Below are 14,737 nucleotides of genomic sequence, written 5' to 3'. Positions count from 1 at the left end.
ACTCTGATGCCAGTATGAATTATTCAAAAAGGCAAACAAAGCATAAAGCAAAAAAGGAATCAAAGAATGATTACAGCAACACTTTTTGTTAGGGTATTCGTGTGAGGGTGGTTGGCGTGAGTTAAGGTAGTCTGTGAGGTTGGGGGGAGGGGAAATAAAAATAACTCGAATGAAGACGATCTTGAAGATATACTCGCGAGGCGAGTTTCCACCTCCTCTTCTCCTCTATACCCAGTAGAAGCAGATTTACCCCGGAGGAGGGAGGATGTATAAGTAAAGTGTCGCCATAAAACGAGAGCGCGGGTGAAATCGCTTCTTTTAAAATTTACAACACCATTTGTTACAATAACCATATGAGATTGTACCAAAACCACCTTCTCTAAATCACTGCACCCGAGACACCCCGCGTGTACCGGTACACACATTTCCTCCCCTCCGAGAATAAAATTATACAAGTCTTTTTCCCCGCGTTCTTCCGCAATAACGCTCACACATACTTACTTACGTCATGGTTTCCAACTTCACCGACAGAATCACACCCATCCTGATGCACTGCACCGAAACCGAGAAGCGTCGTTTCAGGGGATGAAGAGGGAGAAGAGAAAGACGAGAGTGGATGGAGCAGAGGGAACTTAGTTGTGCCGAAAAGTGGATCTGGCTTCTGTCCCGTCCCTCCGACGGCGCGTCCCGTCTTCCATCGCAGTTCCACCCGCCCTCCTTCTTCCTTCCTTCTTTTCACCCTCTTTTCCCTATTCACGACGTCAAGTGGCCAATTACGATTCAGAGATGCTATTCAACGAGTGATTCGGAATAAGAAGCGAGGGGAGTGGAGGGGGGGAGGGGGGAGATCAGGAACGACCGAACGAACCAAGGATAGGATAGGATAAAGTAGATGAAAAGTGAAGAAGGAAAAAACGAGAGCAAGAGAGTGATAAAAAGAAAAAAAAAATGGTATGCGATGCAATAACTCGTCTGTCTCCAGCTCGACGGCGGGGGGTGAGATTCGACTCAGCTTTCGGTCCGAAATCTCATCCGCGACACCCTCGATCCTCGATCCTCCCCCGCGTCGTCTATCCCAAACCCAGAGGGCACCTTTCGCTTGTATACCAGAGTTTAGGACAAGTTAACGCGCCACAACACGCGGTGACCGTCCGTGTCTGAATAATGCATCATCCGCACCAGCCTGCAGCATAACGATCCATGTATACATAGAGGTGTATGTACTCAGCACATAGAAACAGTTGTAAATATGTATTTATACACCGTGTATATCGTGTGGATGGGTACACTAGATATCCCTAGATGCGTATTTAACGAATAAGTGGCAATCCTTTTCCGGTTTTGTTGGAGGGATGGATCGGCAAGTTTTATCCGAGTGATAGATCCGTTTCCCGTCTAAATCGGTTTTACTAAATTCACGTAAATCCCTCGGCGATTTGGTTGTTGAAACGATTTTTATTTCAACCACGACACACGGTTCACGTTTCAAGAGATCATATATCACTGTCTCAGATCAGCTGCATGCAGGGTGTTGAGATTCACTGACTTAGATCCCTGCGCGATATTACGTATGTATACAATATTTTACCCTCGAATCAAAACTTTTATAGGTATAATACATTCGTGAGAAAGTTGAAAAATATTCTATTTTTTTTTTTTTACATTCTATAGATGCTTCGGGGGATGAGAGGGGAGAAGAAAAAAAGAAAAAAAAAAACTTTCATAAATAACAAACCTCCGACGCCAGTCTTTCTCATCTCATTCCACTATATTCGCTTGTTCGACATTATTAAACGGGTTACAATCCACACACCTATAATAATCCACTCACAGACACACGTGGGTAACGCCTACACGCACGGTGTAGAGTAGAGACACATTACACACGGAAGCACCGTTCAGTTAGAGAGCAAACACAACAAGTGGGGGAATGAGATGGAATGGGATGGGGTGGAATGGGATGGGTTGGAGGAGGTCGACTCGTTCACTCCCAGTTCCACGTATCGCAGGCAGCTTCGCTGTCGGTGGTTGAATTTTAAAGAGGGCCAACACGTATGAATATGTAGAGAGCGTGGAACGCTATCCGGGTATAATAATACATGTATAAAGTTGCGTGTGCGGATCGTACAGGACTCGCATATCCTTCCGTGTCGCGACTATGCGGATAAGGCAAAGGTGCCCTTTGGCACCACCGACTCAACGAGGTCCGTGAGCATTGCGGTAGCAGGCGTTATGCCTACGCATGTAAATACATGTATAAATTACGTATACATTAGGCTGGTCCTTGGTACAGGGTCATTATCGAATTTTGTTTATACTCCCATGGGACGAAAAGCACCTCGAAATAATTTTTCTTTTTAAATTCAATAAACAGCCCGGTTTTTTTTCTCAGTTTCAAGTTCTGCTCAAAAGCTATTCCCAGAGTTGCTATATTTTCTCTTGTATTGAAAACCCCATTTTCGATAAGGGTTCAAAAATTAGATTTTATTTTATTGGATTATTTATTGCCCCGAAAATAGTATTTTAAATAATATTTGTGACAGTGATGATTGTAATTCAACAAATAAAAAAATCTTTATCAAGGTAAATTATTTTTTCGACCAGTACTTTGATATGAAAAATTCTGAAGCAAGTTTGAAATCTCAATTTCCGATAATAATCGATACCTCGTGAGATGCCCTATACATATATGCGATGTAGACGATATGCAGACCCGCTTGACACAGAAACACACAAGTATAGCACAAACGGTATATCTATCAAATCGGATGAAAATAATTGACGAAAATACACGAAAAAAACGGTAGGAGATACGGCATTGGTCCGCGTTATATCCTCAAAAAAAAAAAAAAAAAAAAAAAAAAAAGCAAGTATACAACTAGCGAAAAAAATTGCTAAAGAACGAAAAAATAGAGAGTGTTAGTACACTGAGTGTTCGCATGGGCATCGATATAACGTTATATGGCCACAATAGCGTCGAGGCAGAATGGAGGTTGAATGCAGGAATAACGGACGAACAAACAAATGCTCTTCGCGATTTTCCCCGTTTATGGAAATGAAAGACTTGTTCACGGCACAGCCGCATCGACGACCCTCGAAAAAGGTTTTTACTCGTCAGTGCAATTTCGAGCCAGCTGTGCAGTACGTACTCAGCGTCGATATATTCGATCCCTGCACGCTGCGTGGACATGCACACCCTGCATTATACAGGGAGCGATGAAACCGTGGGATGAAAACGTCACGATCAACGACGAAGCAGTCGAAATGCTGGATCAACAATACTGGATAGATCAACAATGTGCTAGACCTCGAACTTCCTATTTTCAGACTGCAGACATGAAAATGTGACGATTTTTTTCATTTTCAATCTCTTTAATGGATCCACTGTTACAAATTTTGGAAGTCTGACCTTGGAATCGTTATCAGTAACCGAAAAAACTTCCGCCTACCAATTTCTACCAAAATCGGAATATTTTTAGATTTTTTTCTACCATATTGGATCGCTATTTTGAATTTTGCAATTTGACTTCAGATTCGTGATCAGCCATTGAAAAAATCGATAAATGCAAAAGTTTCATCGAAATACAAATGTTATTAGTTTTATTTTTTTGCAGCTTATTGAATACACTAAATTAAAATTTTTCAAATCTGACCTAAAATTCGTGATTAACTGTCATAAAAACCTCACGCTACCAATTTTCATTCAAATTCATTAATCCATTTTCAAAACACCATAATTTTTATTAAATCTCCTAGAATTTTGTTATTTAAATAATTGGAAAAGTACTGACCCGATAACAGTAAAAATCTAATCAGTTCTGAATTTGGAAAAGCCACGTCGATTGCGACAAAAATCATTTAAATCTGGTAACTCGTTCTCAAAATATCATCAGATAAAAAAACTGATCATACACGTACGAAAACAGTCGGGGGTGATACTCTAAACTTAAAAAACTGGTGAAAACTCGCCTCTTAATTTTCGTGGTAATTACAACAACTTTCTTTTTTCTCCGAAGACAGAAAAACGGGAAGTTAAAAACGAATGACCGATTGAACACGCGTGATGTTGTCGGGGGATGAAAAGCTCAGTCATACTTTGGCGACTCGTGCATTAGTTTTGCAAAGGTGGAAGACGAGCGGGCAATTTCAGTGCAGACTATCCGCAACCCCCGGTTGTAATTGTCATAACGAAGTGGACCCTGCAGGCTTAAGGGAGGAGGAACAGGAGCTGGGGGGCTGTTAAGGAACAGCGGTTACATTTCCCCTCGGAGGGTGAATTCTTGTCAGCGACCTAACCGGCGCGGCTGCATCCGTGAAGGCAATTTTTACCCGACCATTCTCACCCTCCGGTGAAACCGGGGAAGAATCGAGGGCGCGGAGAGCGCGGAGGAATCGAAGACATTTTTTCCGGACACCTGGCGCTCTTATCACGAGTGATTACGAGTTTTTAACGGGGATTTCCACCGCCTTATCGGTGATTCCCCCAACCCTCGTGCTCCGTTTTCTACCTCTGTAATTTTATTCGATTCTCACGGAAATTTCCCTTTCCTACTTCTTGTCTTTTTCACCTTTCTATCTCTCTCTCTCACTCTCTCTCGGGGTCTTGGTTGACTCTGACTTTCTTCCTCCGTGCGACATCGATTTGCACGAGGAACAGCGAATCAGCGAGCTTTCTCCTTAGCGGAATTGCTGCTCTGCTTTTCCTCCACTCTCTCTCTTTCTCTCTTTTTCGCACGCATCTTATAATTGTTTACTGAAATGATTAATCACCGCGTATTGTGTTTTCCAGTACCGCCGAACATCGACGACTCCCTGAGTTCGTCGGACGCCATAGTCAGAGAAGGTGCCAACGTCAGTCTGACCTGCAAGGCGACCGGAAGTCCGCCGCCAAACATACGCTGGAAACGAGACGACGGCTCGAAGATATCGATAAACAAAAACCTCGTCGGTAAGAAGTGTGCTTCTCAAATTCAAAATGTCGTACGATTTGTCGATTTCTTTCACTGAGGCAGGGGTTGAAAGTCCGAATTTAAAAAGTTCGGAAATTAAAAAATTCCAAATTCTTGGTGGTGACACTTGGAGTAAAGAGCTCAAACTTTGACGAAACATCAAGGTTTCGAATGGTCCGAAATCCGAATGCAAGCATCAAAATTCCAAATAATCAAAAATTTTGAGTTCCGTAAAATTCAACCACTTTGACTTGCGCGCTTTCGGACTTTTCAAATTCGGAACTTCAAACTCGCCTCCTTTGACGAGCATTTATCGTACCCAGCCAATTGTAAAGTACCTCCAGGTAGCGTGTTCCCTCTACACTGTTTCGCGCGAAATATAATTTGCAGCTTGTTCGAAAATTAGCGGTAGCCATGCGGGACTCCGAACCTTCATTTCACGAGATAATCGATGCATCGGCTAATTCCGTTTTCGGAATTTGATTCCAGTGCCCGAATGGGAAGGAGACACTTTGGAAATGGCCAGAATCTCGAGGCTAGACATGGGCGCCTACCTCTGCATAGCGAGCAACGGAGTTCCCCCAACAGTGAGCAAGAGGATCAAAGTATCAGTAGACTGTGAGTGGCAAAGTGATAAAGGATTTTTTAATGTTATAGATGATTTTTTTGATCTCGAATGCCAATGAGAAAGAACATCCATTGATGTTGGCGTTTCAGCACTTTCGTTGGAGGCAGTTCTCAGAAGTTTAGCAATTATTGACCATAACTTAGATTATGCATACTCAATTTGAGAAGAACAAAAAGAGGCGTTGAAAACAAAATAAACAATTGGAAAGCAATGGTGTAATACTTCTAGCTTGACATAAAAGAAGCACTCAAGTTCAAAATCATTGAACCTGCTAACGCATTTTGAGTATAAAGTTTTGAGAAAACCAAGATCCTGTGTGTTCGCCTAGGTCGTCATCTGATTTTTGAATTCCCGTCGTCCTTTTTTCTTCACAAATTTTTTTCCTCTTTCATCTCGAACGCGTATTCCCAGCAGCGATGATAAAGCCCCTGATGCCAATGAAATAGGTACCGAGTGCATTGCATCCTAAATATAACAAATAAGATTTGACTAGTCCTGCAGGTGGGTAAAGTCGGTATCTACACAGCGAGGAACCACCACCGAGAATACACACACAATTTAATAATGGAGAAAGGCGGCGGCCGGCAGCAAAGCTGGCTTTGTGAGTCGGGTCTCCGAGTTTCTGCTCGCTTTTCCGTCCTTTTCGTTTTCTTTTATTTACCTTTTTTCATGCTGCTCTGTTGCTTTCCCTCCTCCTTCCTCTTCCTCAGCTCGTTCTCTCGCTCTCTCGCTCGGTAAAACAGAGGAAAAAGAGTGAAGAGAGAAGAGAGGAGAGTCCGGGTCGGTCGGGGCAAAGCGGAGCGTAAAAGTGAGCTCGGGATAGCCGCAACACACCATTACCGTTTTCACTGTGCCACCGCGGTGCACTGAGCCCAGTTCTTGCTGTTATTGTTGCCATTGTTATTGTCATTGTTACACGCGGTGAAACTCTCCTAAATACCGTCCCACCAACCTACTTTGGACAAGTGTTTTCCCCGTCATTTCTCATGCTAGGTTTCCTAAAGCCATACGCCGATTGAATTTACGGCGCAAAATTGCTGATGAAGAGGAATCTTTTCCTCCCTTATTGTTGTTGACTCGATTCGATTTTTACTTAACCCTTTGTCACCTATACGTGCTGGTTTTTTCATCAGGGATGATTTTCTCATGGGCTCTGTTTCCTCTACTTGGATTTTTGAAAAAATTTACAAAATTTATAAGAAAATTCAGTTTTAAGTGCCTACTTGGTATTCCAATTGTTTGCATTACCAAATTTTCGATTAGTTAATTGGTAAATATTGTTAAACGGTGAAAATTCCCGAGACACCGATAAGTGAGAAAATCAGGGTGGACGATATCGGCCATGTTGAATGGCGCAGGGTTAAACAGAAGTGTCAATTGAAATTCATTCTTATACTCTAAATAGTATCTTTCAAAAATCGAATTCCAGAGAATCGATCAACTTATAATATTGAAGTTTTTGACGTTGATGCAATAATGCATTTACCGGAAAAAATATGGTCATTTCGCAGCTCTAAGTTTGACTGAAATTCAATAAACTATGCTACGTACGTTACACTAGAGCCGAAGGTACTCATAATATCCAAAATCAGTCCAAATTTTGAAAATAGTGATTTTTTCTTCAATGGTTTGTTACATTAAGGACACCGACTTCTGCCCACGTAAGGATTTTCAAAAATACTGATTACGCAGACTGATTTGGAGAGATTTTTGTGCTTCTGGTCACGCACGTTCAGCTGATATGTCACTGTGTGAACAATGTCAGTCCGTCTCGTTCATTTTCTTACGTTTACGTTTCCGTTTCTTCTTTCTTTTGCTGTCGCAGTAGAAACGTACCGGAACAAGTCCGGCGTACCTACATCGTCGATATTTTCCTTCTATTCGACGTGGATATACCTAACGGGGTTGGGTATCTCCGCTGACGTTGCGAGAAAACCGAAACCACTCTGGTGGTCCTGTCACGACCGCGACGTATACGTGATCTCGAAGATGAAACGCTGGCCTTCGCCCCCTTAGATTTCCTCGAACCGCCCTAAATATCCCCATGACCGATGTCTTAACTTGTTCTAGTCTTATTAAAGAGTCTTGTTATGAACCCTTTGGGTCTCCCACTATTGTGCTCAGTCAAATTTTATAACAAGATGGCGTTTGATGGTATTTGGGATCACTGATTACGAGTCTGAAATCAGATTTCAAAAATTGAAAACGAAAATTTCAAATTTTAAGGAATGCGGTAAGAAAATGTTATGCACGGGTTTTTGGGATTAGCTCGCAGGACTGAATTTCCAAAATCTGATTTCAGATTTTTTTTAATAAACTTCGTTTCTAACAATACTAATTTACATTATATCGTAATAAATAGCAAAAAACCGCAAAGTAATATATTTAAAAGACCTTTAAATATACAAAAAATAGACATGAAATAGGTTTTGAGACTACTTACCACCATGACTCAAGGGTTGAAATTGGCGAATGATGAATCTGTCAACCTTTATCCTCGATGTTCGTCTTGATAGGCTGAAAGAAAAATATACATTTTGAAATAGCTGTGATATTTCTGGACGAATTTGAAACAAAATTGGCACACTACCGTTTTGGGAGTCGTTGAATTCAAATTTGAAAGCAGAATAAAAAAATCAGTATCAGGGATTAAAAAAGGCGGCTTAAAAATACATGAAATAAGTCTTTTGAAACTTGTTTCTCAGGGGTTTTCGGGGTGGCTTATGATGAATCCGTTATGAGAATAAAAGAATCACAAAATAAAGGATCACACTACAGGTAGACTAAATTTCAAATTTGAGTTCAACAAAAAAATTCATTCTAAAACTGAAAATTTACCCCGACTCACGCGTATTTTTACTCGCAGGGGGTGGCAAGTTGAGAAAATAAGTTCTGAAATCATAGCCATAAAAACTCGGGGTACCATTTTTGGTGTAATTTGGTCAGTCGTATATGGCTACCAGTTTCGGCACGAAAACTGGAAAACCTCGTACCTACCAGTCAACCGGTTAATACTGACCCTGCGGCCTAAGTACACTGCTGTGTTTATGTTACTCGTTTACGTGTTAATGTGTGTGAGGGTGTTCATTGCTTACTAGTAGCAAACACAAGAACCGGAAGTAAAAGATCCTTCAGTAGCAGTGTTAAAAATCAAAATAAAAAGTTTTTGAAAAAGCCCTTCAAGGTTGTATAAATCGATATCAGTAACAAAAATTCGTATCTTCTTAACGTAGGTAAATTTCTTTTTTTTTTTTTTTTTCACCCTCCGCTTCGCAGTCAGGGATAAATATGATAATAAATTTGGTTGATCATCCGGGCAATTATAATCGTCGACGTCGCGTTGGGGTGCGAACGCGTCTGCAGCAGGCAATTAAGTCGAATTATTATAAACGTCGAGGGAGGGGGGAGGGCTGCAGGTTTCGGGCTGGGTAGTCTGAACGAGAAAGTGAGTGAAAGAGAGAGATAAAGAGCAAGAGAAGAAGGAGAGAGAGAGAGAGAGGGAGGGAGGGAGAGATGATGAAAATTACTCATCTTCACGCGTCTCTACAGGACCAAACGCAGCAGCGCGTCTCAGCCCCCGACCCGTGTTTTATGCCTTTACGTGCAAGGTTGACGTAGATTAGTTAAACGCGACGACAGATTACTCCCAGCAGCCCCGCTTTTGCTGCGAGGGGTTTACCCCCAACCCTCGAGTCCCCTCGCGACGCCGCCTCGATGACGATACAACTTTACGCCGGGGCTTGAAAGAAGAGAAGAGAAGAGAGATCAGAGGGAAAAAAAATTAGAGGAAAAGGGAAGAAAAAAAGAGATTGGAGGGAAAAAAATCTTGAGCTGCCTCGAATATTCCCACCCCCACCCCCTCGCCTTCTCAACGCCGCGTATTGTCCCACCAATTATTACAAATCCCTCGTCAAAGTCTCCGCCGTTGCGGCCTGCTGCACGAAAACGCGCTTCGTGTTATAATAACTCCGGCGAATCACCGCGCGAAGCGCATGGTTTTTTTTTTTTTTTTTTTTTTTGGTTTTGTTTTTTTTTCTCTCCCTCTTTTCGTTGTTTTTCAGATTTCTTTTTTTTTTTTTTTTTTTTCTTCTCATTTACCTCGCATGAAACCGTGTTTGTTTTTCCTTTGCACGTGTGTGAGTGTTACATTGTTAAAGTTGATTTTCTGTTTTATTATAATTTTTTTTTTCTTTTCTTTTCTGTTTTGTTTCTCTCTCTCATCACACATGAATAACATACCTATGTATATGTATAATGCAAGCACGAGCAGTTTGGCGGAGCGAAAAGTTTCGACGCAAAAATAATACGTGCCTGGTGTTTTTTTTTTTTTTTTTTTTTCTTCATTTTTCTTGTTTTTTCAAAAAACTTTTTTTGCGTTGCTTCCTTCTTTTTCACTTTCAACTGCTTGAATTATAAATCATATTTACGGTATAATGAAAATTAACAAAGTCAATCACGATATTTTCGCAGGTAGGTATATAATAAATATAAACTGCAAATGCGATTTTATTAATTTTCGTTTCCTACCGAAGCTTCGTTTTTCAGGCATCGTGATTACTTGAGCGAAATTTTTGCCGATCTCCAATTCGTGTCGAGGTTTTTTTTTTCTCTCTCGCATGCGCATTCATTATTTTTTATACATACATTATACCCATATTCGTGCATCAAGATTACACAGCAGCAACAAGCTTGCGGCGCTGGCGTTTAGGTGGTTTTAATAATAATAACAATATCCCGCGTTGGAATAAACGTTTATTTTATTTTACACTTTTTGCACAGTTTTACAGTTGAACAGTTTAACGCGAGGGTGAACGCGTGTTATATTCCGGTGGTAGGATGGGGGTGGTGGTGGTGGTGGTGGTGGTGGTGGTGGTGGTGGTTTTACGGGCTGACAGAGCGGGCTGTTTCGGGGGTGGCATGGCAGAGTCAGGTGGCACGGTGGCATAAGTGCCACAGGGGTGTTGGGCTGGGGGTGAGGGTGGGGGTGGGGGTGGAGAGGAGCTGGGGAAGATGAGACTGCAGATGAAGCCCGAAGATAGGAAAGGAGCGCGGCTTTCCCGCGTTCACGTAAAGAATGTCGAGTCGCGACGTGGATTAGCAAAAAAAGAAAGAAGAAGGGGGAAAAAATTGTGCAGAAGAGAAAACGAAAAGAGAGAGGGAGGGAGAGAGAGAGAGAGAGAGCGGGAAAAAAGGAGGGCGTATATTATAAAGGGGCGGTAGTGGGTGGTCTCCAGGCTGGCCGTGTGTAATTTCGACTTTTTTCGTATATTCTTACATTTTTATACTTGAATATATATATATGTGTGTAGAGTTTTTTCGATATTTCAAGCGGGGTTGAAGTTTGGGATTTGAAAAGTTTCGAAAGTGCCTAGTTACGAATTATTTTGTGGGTGAGAATTTGTAAAAAATGAGGTGCAGAATCGTCGCAAGGCCGATGGCTCAAGGTTCCGAAATTTAAGATTCCAAAAATTCTAATTCCGATAAATAAATGTTCGATGGAGTGAAATTCCGATAATTAAAATATATTCGAGCAGGGTAGTTTACTCAACGAAAGGGTGTAGCGAATCGGATGAACCAAAAATCAGAATGACCAGGATTCAGATCCTGGATCCAAGGATCAAATTTGTGAGAATATCATCGATCCAGAAATCCACGGAACTGAAAATCTTCGATCATTCGGAATTTGGATTCTTCAGGACTTCAAAATTTTCTAATATTCGCACTTTCGGAACTTTGGTGTTTCGTCTAAGTTTCATTTCTTCACTTTAACTTTCACCCTCAAAAAATTCCGAATTTGGCTCTTTCAAAATTTTCTAAATTCAAAACCAAAACCCCGTCCCGTATAACGACATTAAATCGATCTCAAACGATCTAATTGTTATTTATTTCAAAAGAAAACTCGTTAATTAATTGTATTTTCAAACATTACGTCCAAAATTCATTATCATAAATAAATATCTAAAAATAAAACCTCAAATTGTTAGTCCTGAAAATAGGCCAGCACAGGATACTATTTTTATACTAGTTTCGAATTTTTTTCATACAAAACTGTAATTTAAACCATTGTAACTACAACTGCACTAAAAAGGAATATTCCCGTGCTTGCGTTTTGAGTGAGGGTTAATTTTTACTACAACACGCCACGTGTTCACCGATTTGCAGGTTATGTACACGCGCCTAACAAACACACACACACACACACAACTCCATACCTACGTAAAACACAATATCCACGAATGCGTTATAGATATGTATGTATATATGCAGACGTATACGGGAATGGAGACGGAGTCGAGGCCAGGGTAGTAGAAGGGGGGGGGGAGGCGGGGAGATACGGCACGGATTTTTCTCGTTGCTGATTTTAATAACAGATTGCTACTCGAGGTGGATTCTCGGACGGGGTTTCAGGGGGTGGAGGAACAACGGGGGTCGAGAATACATGAAGGGCGGCGGAAGGGGGGGGGGGGGGGGGAGGTTTTGAGTCACTGCTTATACGTGACTCCGACTACCGTGCGGCTTTATAAAGGGTCCCACCTACTTTCCTTTCGTTTTTCCCACCCTCCTTGCATCCTTGTGCAGAGAATCGTTTCCCCCTCTGCATGTTTGTAGATACGGCCCTGAAGTTAACGTCGGGTGGGCGCGATTCTCTCGTATACACAATAATTCTCTCTCTCCTTGTACTCGTCTTCTTTTCCTGTATACGTGCCGTAGATCTATACCCTGGTTTGTTTGTTTGTTTCCTTTGTTTATCCTTTGTGTATCTCGATTTTTACCTTCCTTGTATATTGTATGGGTTTTTTGTGGAGAATTTTTTTTTTTTGTTTTTTTTTTGTCTTCTTTTCGATATCGTTTTTGATACAGTTTGTTTGCTCGGTGTTTTCATTCGGTATTATATGCGGTTACTTTTTCTTTTTCTTCATTTTGTCGTGCTTATTATCCTGTGTTTTGCTTCCGTATCTTTTTGTACACCGAAGCCTCTCTTCTACCCTCGTTTCTTCTCTATAACGCTTTTCTCTTACACTGCCGCAATTTTGTTGTAATGAGGAAGACAGCTGCAAACGCGAGTCAAACGCATGGGGATGAAACTACCCCATTATACGCAATTATCTACGGCCATAGATTACACTTAGGGTATCTCCAGGCGTAGGCTTTTACCTTGCAGGCCTGTGAGGATTTTCTGGGTGATGGTCAAAATCTGGAAAGACCAAAAAGTCGACTGGTCGAAAAGCCGAAATTTTTTAGACACGGATTTTAAAATAAGGAATGATCAGTCTACCGATATTGAGATTTTCGATAAATCATCCAGTAGAATAAGGATTTTTACGAAAATTCATTTGACCGGATGCTTTTTTATCCGAGAAAAAATTTTCAGAACAGTCGGCATTCCGAATGAACAAAGCACAGAATGTAAAGTTATAGAAATATGAAAGTTCCGAGATCAAAAATCGAGACTAGCTGATACTTTGAACAGCCAAGAAACCAAAAAATTATTTGACCGACATCAGAGTTCAGATAGAGCGGAATTCAGATCCGAAAAATGCTGAAGAACCAAAGTCAGGAAAGGACGAAATATCGAAGCTCCTGAGAATTCGGAATTTGTGAAATTCGTTAACTCGATGCTACTTTTATCAAGATTATTTCATTGTATCGGACGATCGTCCGTGTCATCGAAGAAAAAAATAACGCAAAGAAATAGGCAAGATATTTTTAATAACGTTTAAACGGCGCATCTTTTTCCCCGTAGGTTCAATTTATTCAAGACATTATTACGACGAATCGTCTTCCACATTCACGTCCGCGCCCTCGTGTCACTTGACAAGCGTATCGTCATCTATTAGCTGCAACTGGTCACGTTGAAAAGAATAAAATGCGTTTCCGACGTTTTGGAACCTTTTGGTATTTAGTCCTTTCTGTCTCAGTGGGTCGCAGGATTTTGACCTCTCGAGTCTTTGGTGAGACGTTATTGATAAGGTCGAATTCGTAAATTTTCGAAAACGACACGGGCTTGATATTTGAAAAGTCGACTAATCGAGTCTTCGGTATATTCGCAGTTCAACATTTTTCCCTCGTAACCTTGCCGATTGGTAACAAACAATATCGGTATGAGTTTATTCACACATTTTCGCATTCCCAATTTTTATTTCCCCACAAGACAATTTTTCGTATTTCCGGTCTTTCTACGTTTCTAACTTTCGGTAATTCTCTGAATCAAAATCACTAGAACACGCTGTCAGTGCAGAAAGTACGTCTAATTGAAAATCGATCATTTTTTTTCTTTTTCACGGAATTATAAATCGTTGTTCGTAATCTACCTACCGATATACTTAACGTGTATTTGTCTCTCCGCTACTTTCCACACAACATACCTAAAATTCAATTTAAACGTCAAGCGACTAAACTTCAATATTAATTTCCATTCTAATACAATATTTCATAAATCAGTAAACTCGCTTCCGGATGTGCGATTTCTCATAGTTTACTGAGCGAACCTGACAAACGAAGGATTCACACGTTCCGCAAACCTTTTCCTCCACATCCGTCATCACCATCATCATCATCATCGTCGTCGTCACCTTTCTCTTCGTCTTCTCCTCAATTTATCCAGGTGTTGGACCCTCCGGACGCAAGGAGAGTGTCTGCCTCTGGTTTCTAATTCCGCGCCTCCGTCGATCGGCTCCTCATCACGTCCCCGAAAAACTCATTAACGTGTCTGATGTGCCTTCGCGCCAAACTCAACTCCAACCCCCTTAACCCCAGCGCTGCACTCAAGGATCTATAAGCTCACTCGCCTCGCGTATTCCGCGCGTATACAAACCTCGGGAAAACTTTTACCTACCAGACCTTCAACCTCGAACCAACCAACCAACCTTCGAATTAACGCCATGCGCGCGAGCACGTCGAGAGGATTGGAAGCAGAGAAAGAAAAAGAGGAAGAGGAAGAGAAAGAGGATCGGGAGGAAAATAGAAGTTTAATATTTTCCAAATCCTGCGTACCTTTTCATTCGACACGAATATATGTAGCAATAAAAAAAGAAAAAACTCTTTTCAACTCCCCTCGAAACGAGCGAGTGAGAGAGAGAGAAAGAGAAAAATTTGCTTCGACGAAATTCGAACTTTTTCTTATTCATTTCGCATCCGACGAAAAAATTGAAGAATCTAT

General features: G+C 41.3%; 1 protein-coding gene across 1 annotated transcript in view; it reads left to right on the top strand.

The window, feature by feature from the left end:
* The window catches only part of LOC124415049 (neurotrimin-like), a 107,282-nt gene that overhangs the window by 55,603 nt on the left and 36,942 nt on the right, over positions 1-14,737 (top strand). The window contains exons 4-5 of the mRNA XM_046896315.1: positions 4,790-4,948; positions 5,439-5,567. Of these exons, the coding sequence (XP_046752271.1) occupies positions 4,790-4,948; positions 5,439-5,567 (288 nt within the window). The remainder of the gene's footprint in view (positions 1-4,789; positions 4,949-5,438; positions 5,568-14,737) is intronic.

This window comes from Diprion similis, chromosome 14, assembly GCF_021155765.1.
Source record: "Diprion similis isolate iyDipSimi1 chromosome 14, iyDipSimi1.1, whole genome shotgun sequence".
Taxonomy (NCBI): Eukaryota; Metazoa; Arthropoda; class Insecta; order Hymenoptera; family Diprionidae; genus Diprion; species Diprion similis.
Note: the sequence above shows the minus strand (reverse complement) of the source record. Positions and strands in the feature narration are given on the sequence as shown.